Raw genomic sequence first — 11131 nt, forward strand, 5'->3', positions numbered from 1 at the left:
ACATTGTACAACACTGAATTCTTTTAACAGATTTGGAAGATGCTACAAAAACACCTGACTGTTCCAGTGGACCAGTGAAAGAAGAAAGAGGTGATCTTATCAAATTTTACAACACAATATATGTAGGAAGAGTGAAGTCATTTGCATTGAAATACGACTTGTCAAATCAGGACCACGTGGTATGTTTTATATTTTACTACTTTATTAACATCTGTACTCATAATTGGATTACTATGAGTTTATTTTGCTAGTAAGTGTTTCAAAGCTAAAACCTTACTGATACATTTTATAGGAGAAAACATACTAGTAATTAGAGTGATTAAGGCTGTGATACAACAGAGACCAGAGGAAATCATGGAAATTTTATCCACACTGTGATTATGTTGTTAGAAATTATGGATGCATATGGGCAAGGACTAGATGGGAACATGGAAAAATGAAAACAATTCTGGTGGTTTTTTCCTTTGTTTTTGATTCCTATTGTTATATCTCTGAGATAAGTGTTTTTCTCAAGATAAAAAGAAAAGGAAATAAATAGGCTTGAATCAATAATAGAAGCAACACTAAGAAATTTTTATTCAGACTCTAGATTTGACAGTACCAGCAGGCCTTTGAAAGTATTATCAGTGTATGAGCTGAAGTTGGTTCACAGGAGACCAGACTTCAGTTATAAGAAAGAGGAATCTAGTAGAAGCTGCATCCAGGCAGTAGCCATATATGTGTCTATGTATCTCTCTATATTTCTGTCTTTGTCCCTTTCAAGGAATATGGTCTATGATTATCCTCAGAAGCCATGACTACTCATTCTGTTCCCTCAGTTCCACCACCTGCACCATGTGCTATACTGTGAATATCTCTATTATCAGCCAATTAAAAAACAAAACTAGGGCTTCCCTGGTGGCGCAGTGGTTGAGAGTCCGCCTGCCGATGCAGGGGACGCGGGTTTGTGCCCCGGTCCGGGAAGATCCCACATGCCGCGGAGCGGCTGGGCCCGTGAGCCATGGCCGCTGAGCCTGCGCGTCCGGAGCCTGTGCTCCGCAACGGGAGAGGCCACAGCAGTGAGAGGCCCGCGTACCGCAAAAAAAAAAAAAACTAGTTTTCCTAGCTTCAACTGAAGATGATGAATGAAATATTAATTAAGGAGTCATCTCCATTCTTGGAATAGAAACATTGTATAGATTATTAAAAGTGAGTCCCTTCTCACTTTATCTCTAAATCTTTTGCATTTCAGTATAAAGTCTTAACCATTTCATTAAGAGATTTGTTCTATATTGGGCTTATCCTGCTGGCCCACAGAATGCTCTGCCTCTCTTTTATTTTCTGTGCTACTAATTTGGTTGTGGGTATGTGCGTGTGGAGAGAGATTCTTATTGCAAGTGTTAGGACATAGATTACTCTTTGCTCCACTTTCTGAGCATTGACATAAGGTTCCTATGCTCCTGGCTTACTGCTTCTGGTGTCTTGCTCAGAATTCTTCAGAATTTCCTGAAAGATCCAGGAAAATAAATTTTAGTTTATCTATTAGTAATTGTTGAAAAACAAGGGTTAATGAACCATTTTTTGATTTTCTTCAGCCATAAATAACCTCTTACAGTATAACTGACTCCTAACTAGGAGATAGCAATAAGAATAAAAACATGGGCTTCCCTGGTGGCACAGTGGTTGAGAGTCCGCCTGCCAATGCAGGGGACACGGGTTCGTGCCCTGGTCCGGGAAGATCCCACATGCCGCAGAGCGGCTGGGCCCGTGAGCCATGGCCGCTGAGCCTGCGCATCCGGAGCCTGTGCTCCGCAATGGGAGAGGCCACAACAGTGAGAGGCCCGCGTACCGCAAAAAAAAAAAAAAAAAAGAATAAAAACAGGGCTTCCCTGGTGGTGCAGTGGTTAAGAATCCGCCTGCCAATGTAGGAAACACAAGTTTGAGCCCTTGTCCAGGAAGATCCCACATGCCGCGGAGCAACTAAGCCCGCATGCCACAACTACTGAGCCTGCGCTCTAGAGCCCACAAGCCACAACTACTGAAGCCCATGTGCCTAGAGCCCGTGCTCCGCAACAAGAGAAGCCACCACAGTGAGAAGCCCATGCACCACAATGAAGAGTAGCCCCCTCTCGCCGCAGCTAGAGAAAAGCCCACGTGCAGCAATGAAGACCCAATGCAGCCATAAATAAATAAATAAATAAATAAATTTTTTAAAATAAAAACATGGCAAAGAAAAAAATGTTCCATGTTGACCCTTCACCTGGCTTGGGGCTGGGGTGGGACAGGGTGGATAGTGCAGAATAAAAATGGTGGGATTCAAAAAAAGAAAGAAAACCTTTTTATCTTATAAAAACTTTACTTTTGTATTATTTCAGATGGAAGCTCCACCACTCTCTCCTTTTCCACATATTAAGCAACAGCCAGGCTCTCCGCGCCGCATTTCCCAGCAGCACTCCATTTATGTGTCCCCACACAAGAATGGGTCAGGCCTTACACCAAGGAGTGCTCTGCTCTATAAGTTCAATGGCAGCCCTTCTAAGGTAAGTTGCACACAAACTTTACTCCAAAACAATGGTGTACATGTGTTAAATACTGGATTTCAGATTTCCAATTAGTAATCTTCTATCTTACCCCTTTTTTTGCAAAGTTACTGCTAATAAATATGAACCATTACTATGGCAAGCTTCCTGTGATCAAGAGCAGTGTATTCAGTTGAGGTAGTTTAATCCTTTACAATTGATGTGGTATCGGGGGAGTTCACTCCAAGAGCCCAGTGTGTCCCTGCTCAAGCACGATCTTGAGAAGGACCAGTAAGGCAACATCTGCAAGTGGTCAGACATGGGGAACACTATGTGTAAAGGAAGGCCTTAGAAGTGAAAGTTCATTTGGTGGATGGCAACCAGGATAGTGAAAGGTCTGAAAACAGAGGCCTTTTCTTACTTACACAGACAGCTCTATGGTTATCTCCATCTTTATTCCCATACAATGATGAAGATGTGATAGGGACATGATTGCTGTTTTCAGATAATTCAAGGGCTATCAAGTAGATACACTCAGTATGTCTCCAGAAGCCAGAATCACTACTAACTGGAAGAAACTGTAGTGGGACAGATTGTAACTCAGTCCAAATACATGGCAGCTCCTTAACTCATTAGCTTCTCATTTAGTTCCACAGACATCTATTAAGTTCCTGCTATGCTTAGCAAACAAAGTTGACTGAGATATACTGCACAGGCTTGCATTTCTTCTTTATAGAAGTTGATTTCATATGAGGACTTTTAGAAGAAATTCTTGCATAAAATCAGAAATGGGACCAATTGAATTGTAAGGCAGTGATTTCACAGTCATAGGTCAGAATCTGGGGAGCTTGTTGAACACAGATACCCGTCCCATAGACTTCCTGTATCACAGAGCTCTGGCAGGCAGGTCTCCTAGACTGTTGTGATGCACAGCTTTCAGGAGCAACTTCTCTAAGGCTGCCTTACAGACCAGCAACATCAGCATCACCTGGGAGCCTGTTAGAAACGCAGACTCTCAGGCTTACACCAGCCCAACTGAATTTGAATCTGCATAGTAACAAGATTCCCCAGACGATTAGTAAGCACATTAAAGTTTGAAAAGCATTGCTTCAGGAGGAGGATCTCAAACTTTAGGGAGTATCAGAATCACCTGGAAGGCTTGATAAACTATAGATTGCTGGGCCCAACCCCCAGAATGTCTGATTCAGTAGGTGTAGGGCGAGGCTTGAGAATTTGCATTCCTGATAAGTTTCCAAATGCTTCTGCTGCTTCTGGTCTCATGTCCACATTTTGAAAACTACTGCTATAAGGTAAATCCAATTTTTAAAATCACCTGAAAAGATTAGTTCTAATCACCCTTATTAGGTTGGCCTAGATTCAAAAAATAATCTCTACCCCAGTGTTCAGCTTTGGATAGAGGATAAAGGGCAGGAAAAAGCAGTTAGCTTAGTTCTTGGCTGCTGTTTCTCCCTTTTCCCCTTTTACTCACACATGTCCTCTATTTTTGCAGAGTTTGAAAGATATCAACAACATGATAAGACAAGGTGAGCAGAGAACCAAGAAGCGAGCAATAGCCATCGATGGTGATGCAGAATCACCTGCCAAACGCCTCTGTCAAGAAAATGATGATGTTTTACTTAAACGACTACAGGATGTTGTCAGTGAAAGAGCAAATCATTAGTGCCCTTCCCATTTCTATGATAAAAGCACTTTCAGGTTGTTTTGCAGAAAGTTGGGGCTCTATCTTTCAAAACATTCAGCCCTGTAGGTAGTAAATATCACTGAGTTACAAAAAATGTTACACCAAAGTTGGTTTTTTTTTACATTTATCCGAAATGTAGTTGACAGATGTATTTTGAGTTGGATTGTAAAGGAATGTTTTAAGTGCCTTTTAAACATATTAATAGTCATAGAATTGTTAAAATATTTGTTCCCTGGGTTTTTCAGGTGAAGTAAGGAGAAACCTCTAATTTTTTGGCTCACTTTTTAAAATAATTAAATGTCTTATTCTTCTGGGCTTTGTAATATGAGGGTGAATAATCTGTTTTTGGTAAGTGTCGTTTGAGAGGTTTGTGTTCCTAATTTAGTACTGAGTAGGGGTTGGGTTCCATGGCATCTGGGCCAGAGGATGATGCCCAGCCTGTCTCTGACCCAGTGTGGTAGCTCCACATCCAGGTGCCAAGACCATTCTGGGTTGTCCAGACACTTCTCGTGCCCTTCCTCTCCTTGAGCAGAAGCAGATTTGTACCTGAACCCCTGCACTACCCCAACTCCTTGCTTTCCAGCCCTAAGCCCTCTTAGCCTGGTGTCACAACCTGATAAAAGAGATACTTGCTCCTTTTTAAAACTACTATCATTTTGTTTTCCAAACCATTAACTTAGTTATGTATGATTATATTATGTCATATAATTCTCAAAATAGGAAGCTGCTTCTCAAGCCAGTAGAGTAAAATACAGAAAAGAGTTGTTAGAAACCATATTCCTACTAGTGAGGTAGCACCATGATAATATGTGAGATACTGTTTTTGAGGTTATCATGAGATTGGTCATTCTCAATGTCTAATTGATTCCCTAAGAATAGTTGAAACCTTTTTCAAAACCACATTAATGTCACCTCATGCCATATTACTTCCCCCTCTTTGTTCTCAGTATCATCGGTGCATTATGAGTTTCCCATTAGGGTTTGATCACTGGGCCCCTTAAGGGTGTTTTCCGGGCCTTGGGGTGCAACTTTCCAAAGAGTCAGCTGTTCGGTATTCACTTTTTCTAGTGAGTTTCCAGAATCTGGAAGGACATGGATAAGCCATTCTTAATTAATTTTGAGAAAATCTTATCAAATGTATGTTCTTTAAACCACAGACCTTATTTTTTAAAATGCAAAATATTTAACAAATATTTAACTTAACCGGGGCTTCCCTGGTGGTGCAGTGGTTGAGAGTCCGCCTGCCAATGCAGGGGACATGGGTTCATGCCCCGGTCCAGGAAGATCCCACATGCTGCGGAGCGGCTGGGCCCATGAGCCATGGCCGCTGAGCCTGCGCGTCTGGAGCCTGTGCTCCGCAACGGCAGAGGCCACAACAGTGAGAGGCCCACGTACCGCAAAAAAAATATATATATATATATATTTAACTTAACCTATGTCTAACCGTGGCTAATTTGAATTAGTCTGAGATTTGAGTATGAACTAGTAATTACGATTGTTAGGAATTTTATTTTTAAATTTTAAGACGAAAAGTGATTTTGGTCACATTTTACTTTTCTGAAAAAAATTACATCCTCATTTTTTTGTGTAGTATCTACACATGTTATAAACCAAATAACATCGTCTGTTTGAATCCTTGTATATATTTTTATGTAGCTATGAATACTGTGTCATTTTCATCATCGTTATTAATGTGCAGAATGTAAATGAGCATTTGTACGTTGTCTTTATAAGAAACTCTGGACATGTTTTTATCAGTTTTCAAGGCTGAATATCAATGTACATAAAATGGTTAATAAAATACTGGAGTTTTTTGAGATTATTGGAAAAACTACACTTGAGCTCTTCTGTGTGACGAGATGCAATTGTGCAACCATCTAGAATCTGTATCTCTTTAACTACCTGCTTTCTATCTTTTAAATATCGTAGCGTAACTTAGAGGTTAATGTCCCCGGTGCGCTCCAGGAGCTAGGAAGAGAATGGGGAGTGAATGACTGCTTGATGAGTATAGGGTTTTCTTTTGAGGTGATGAAAATAATTTTGGAACTTGATATAGGTGGTGATTGTATAACATTGTAAATTTATTAAATGACGCTAAATTTTACACTTTAAAATAGTTAATTTTGTGTTAGGTGAATTTCACCTAAATTGAAAAAGTGCCATAGACACATATAAAAAAACAGAATTAGGGCTTCCCTGGTGGCGCAGTGGTTGAGAGTCCACCTGCTGATGCAGGGGACACGGGTTCGTGCCCCAGTCCGGGAAGATCCCACATGCCGCGGAGCGGCTGGGCCCATGAGCCATGGCCGCTGAGCCTGCGCATCCGGAGCCTGTGCTCTGCAACGGGAGAGGCCACAACAGTGAGAGGCCTGCATATCAAAAAAAAAAAACAGAATTATTTCAAAGCCTTGGAATGGACCAAATTATGATTCTGAATCAAGGAAAAGGCTTCTCTCTTAGGAGTGCTTTCAGGTGTATTTCTTCGTTTGAGGATCACAGTTTAAAAGTTTTTTGGGTTTTTTTAACATCTTTATTGGAGTATAATTGCTTTACAATGGTGTGTTAGTTTCTGCTGTATAACAAAGTGAATCAGCTATACGTATACATATATCCCCATATCTCCTCCCTCTTGCGTCTCCCTCCCAACAAAAGTTCTTTTCTAATTAAGATTTTTATGTAGTTAGATTATGTTAAAACAAAAAAAATTTTTTTTAAAGAAGGTAATATTCCCGCTTGTTTTTATTTTGTTGCTTACAGTACTTTCACTAAGTCAACAGATATTATTGGCTGTTTACTGTATGCCTGGCCCTTTGCTGGGTGCTAGGGATATAAAGGTGAACCAGGCATAGTTCCTGTCCTTAAGATATAATATTTGTAGCCTATTAATATACTGGGGTAAATATAGTAATACAAGTCTACACAAAGACAGATGGTGTTAGCACAGAGAAGGGAATGATTCACTCTGCCTGAACGAGTTTGTCAGGGAAATCTAAAATCACTCTAGGGAATTCCCTGGTGGTCCAGTGGTTCCGACTCCACACTTCCACTGCAGGGGGCACAGGTTCGATCCCTGGTCGGGGAACTAAGATCCCGTGTGCTGTGGGGCACAGCCTTAATTAATTAATTAGCTAATTGATTAACTCTAAAGTGGGGGCTAAGTGGTAATTTAGTCGTTAGAGATGAATAACTGTTTGCCAGGGCAGTAGAAGACAGCATAACCAGTAGAAAGTCCCAGAGACTTGAAAGTACTATAGGTGTAAGAATTTCAGATAGTTTAGTGAGGCGGGAGTAAAGTGTACATATATAAAAGTGCAGTGCAAAGCAGAGCTAGAAAGGGACCTTTCTAGTTGGGCTTTAAGCCAGGCTAAGGAGCTGAGGCTTGGTCATTTCCAGTGGTTCTCAACATTGGCTGCAACTGGGGAGTTTTAAAACACACACAGTGAATGGGTTTCTCCCCCAGAGATTTCTGATTTAATTGGTTTGAGGAACAACCTAGTATTAGGATTTTCAAGTACTCCCTAGGTGAGTACCTAAGGTTGAGAAGCACTGCTCCAGGTCATGGGGAGCCACAGAGGAGGTTTTGTTTGCTGTTTGTTTGTTTTTTGCGGTACGCGGGCCTCTCACCGCCGTGGCCTCTCACGCTGTGGAGCACAGGCTCCGGACGTGCAGGCCCAGCGGCCATGGCTCATGGGCCCAGCCGCTCCGCGGCATGTGGGATCTTCCCGCACCGGGGCACGAACCCGCGTCCCCTGCATCGGCAGGCGGACTCTCAACCACTGCACCACCAGGGAAGCCCAGAGGTTTTAATTTTATGTGGATAATGACAAAATCTGAATTTATTTATTTGTTTGTTTTTTGTGGCCAAGCTGCACGGCGTGCCGAATCTTAGTTCCCCAGCCAGGGATTGAACCCAGGCCCCGCAGAGAAAGCACCGAGTCCTAACCACTGGACCACCGGGGAATTCCCTAATGTTTATTTTGGCAGTTCCTTAATTTGCCCAAAGATAAGGATTACCTGAGACACATATTAACAATGCAGGCTCCTAGGCCCCACCCTTGACCAATGGAATGAAATCTCCAGGAGAAGGACTTAGGAATTTTGTTAACCTCTGTTCCAAGTGATATTAACCCTCAGGCAAGTTAGAGACTTTCTGGCAGTTCTTCTCAAACTTTAAGAGCATAGGAATCACCAGGGATTGTTAATCTTGTTAAAAATGCAGAGCCTGGGTTTGGGCCTGAGATGTTGCTTTTCTAACAAGCTCTTATACCTAACACCAGTGCTGCTGGGCTAAGGACTATGCTTTGAACTGCAAGTTTTAGAAATCTGGAATCTATGCAGAGGATTGATTAGAAGATGTTTATTTAGACTGACACGGGAGGCAAGTTAATGGTTCTTAACTTGGTTAATTTTGCCACCTTCAGGGACATTTGACAATGACTGGAGACATTTTTGGTTGTCACAACTGGGCATGGGAGGTTGGTGCTACTGGTATCTAAGGGTAGAAGCCAGAGCTGCTGCTAAACATCCTACAGTGCACTGGACAGCCCCCACAGCAAAGAATTTATCCAGCCCCAGTGTCAGTCGTGCCAATTAAGTAAAGACCTGGGCAAGAAGAGCTATATGCTTTACTGTACTGGTAACGGGGATAGAAAAGGAACCACCAAGGGTCACCCAACTCTGGGCAGGTATGGGGTCCCAGTTAGGGATAGCTTCATAAGGAAGATGACTTTCCAGGAAAGATTAATGCTAATAGATTCCAGGTGGGGTAACTAATACACATGTGGGATTATTTGGCATCAATGACAGACCCTTAATATAAAAGAAAATGTTCCTGAGGTTTCAGATTCTGCATGTAGGCAGTGGTTCCATCAAATTTCCCCGTGGTAAGAATCACCTTTGAGGACTTATTAACTATGCAGATTTAAAAGTGTAGTATACAAACAGTTTTGTTAAGCATCCCAGGCTATTATTCTTACCCAGGAAGCTTGGAATGTACCTGTATAATGGCCAAGAGTACAGAGATCCAGGTTCAAACATCCACCCTGACGCTGTCTCACCAAACCAAGTTGGGCTTATTTACTTACTTCAGTTAGGTCATCATCACTTCAAGAAATAATTGATTAATTATGGAAAATAACATTCATTGTATAACATTCAATATATGTAAGCAAAAAATAAAAACTATATTCCCACCAACCAGAGGTCACCTGTTCAAATTTTTTAAAATTTTTATTATTTTTTCACATGAAGAAAATTGTGTAAATCTTAGGTTTTATATTGTGATGAATTTTTTCCAGCTTCACTGAGGTATAATTTACATAGAATAAAATGTACCCAGTCTAAGTGTGTAGCTTGTATAATCATAATTATATATGATTGTATAACTACCACTTACAATCCTCGTTTTATTGTGCTTTGCCTTATTGTGATTCACAGATACTGCGTTTTTTTTTTACCAAATTGAAGGTTTGTGGCAACTCTGCATCAAGCAAGTCTATTGGCGCCATTTTTCCAACAGTATTTGCTCACTTCATGTCTCTGTCACATTTTGGTAATTCTCACAATATTGCAAATTTTTCATTATTATATTTATGGTAATCTGTGATCGGTGATTTTGACGTACGATATTATCATTGTTTTGGGGTGCCATGAGCCACACCCGTATAAGATGGCAATGTTGTGTGTGTTCTCACTGCTCCACTGACCTGCCATTCCCCAGTCTCTCTCCCTCGCGTTAGTCCGCCCTATTCCCTGAGACACAACAGTATTGAAATAGGCCAAGTAATAAGTCTAAATGGCCTCTAAGTGTTCAAGTGAAAGGAGGAGTCAATCGATGTGGGAAACTTTATTGTTGTCTTAAAGACTTCGCCACAGCCACCCCAACCTTCAGCAACCACCACCCTGCTCAGCCATGAACATGGAGGTAGGACCCTCCACCAGCAAAAGATTACAGCTCACTGAAGGCTTAGATGATGGCTAGCAGTTTTTGGCAAGAAAGTATTTTTTAATTAAAGTATGTACACTGTTGTTTTAGACAATGCTATTGCACACTTAATAGACTACTACATAGTGTAAAAACAACTGACTTTTGTATGTACTGGGAAGCCAAAAAAATTTGTGTGGCTCACTTTATTACAGTGGTCTACAACTGAACCTGCAATATCTCTGAGATGCGTATATAGAACATTTCTATCACTTTAAAAAGTTTTCTTTTTCCCTCTAATATTCCCCACCCTCTGCATATCCTCCTCACCACTTACCCAGGCAATTGTTGGTCTGCTTTTTGTCACCATAGGTTTGCCTCTTCTAGAATTTCATATAAATATATGTATGCACAGCATGTAATCTTTTGTATTTGAGTTCTGTCACTTAGTATAATGTTTCCGAAATTCATTCATGTGGTATGCATAAATATTTCTTTTTATTGCTGAGCAATTTTCCATACCTTGGTTATACTCAATTTGTTTTATCTCATTACCAGTTGACGGACATTTGGGTTGTTTCCAGTTTGAGGCTATTAATAGTTATGAACATATGTATGCAAGTCTTTGAACATATAATTTTATTTCTCTTTTATTCCTTCATGAGTTGCACTGCTGGGCCAAATGGTAAGTACGTGTTTGACTTCGTAAGATATCCACGTCTTTTTTCAAAGTGGATCATTTTGCATTCCCACCAGCAGTGTGTAAGAGGTCCATTTGCTCCACATTACAGCCCCCCCCTTTTTTTAAATTAAAGTATAGTTAACTTAGAATACTGTGTTAGTTCCAGGTGTACAGTAAAGTGATTCAGTCATATATTTTTTTCAGATTCTTATCAATTATAGTTTATTACAAGATACTGAATATAGTTCCCTGTGCTGTACAGTAAATCCTTGTTGTTTATTTTATATATAGTAGTGTGTATATGTCAATCCCAATCTCCCAATTTA

At 40.7% G+C, this 11131-nt stretch overlaps 1 protein-coding gene across 2 annotated transcripts in view; it reads left to right on the plus strand.

Annotated features, from left to right (window-relative positions):
- RBL1 (RB transcriptional corepressor like 1) overlaps window positions 1–6003 on the plus strand; it is a 75622-nt gene extending 69619 nt beyond the window's left edge. For both annotated transcript variants that reach the window (XM_029221741.1, XM_029221740.1), the window contains exons 20-22: window positions 31–179; window positions 2355–2519; window positions 4009–6003. In XM_029221741.1, coding sequence (XP_029077574.1) covers window positions 31–179; window positions 2355–2519; window positions 4009–4179 — 485 coding nt within the window. In that variant the 3' untranslated portion in view covers window positions 4180–6003. The remainder of the gene's footprint in view (window positions 1–30; window positions 180–2354; window positions 2520–4008) is intronic.
- The last annotated feature ends 5128 nt before the right edge of the window (window positions 6004–11131 follow it).

This window comes from Monodon monoceros, unplaced genomic scaffold (genome assembly GCF_005190385.1).
Source record: "Monodon monoceros isolate NGI ecotype Baffin Bay Population unplaced genomic scaffold, NGI_Narwhal_1 Super_Scaffold_13, whole genome shotgun sequence".
In the NCBI taxonomy this organism is placed as follows: Eukaryota; Metazoa; Chordata; class Mammalia; order Artiodactyla; family Monodontidae; genus Monodon; species Monodon monoceros.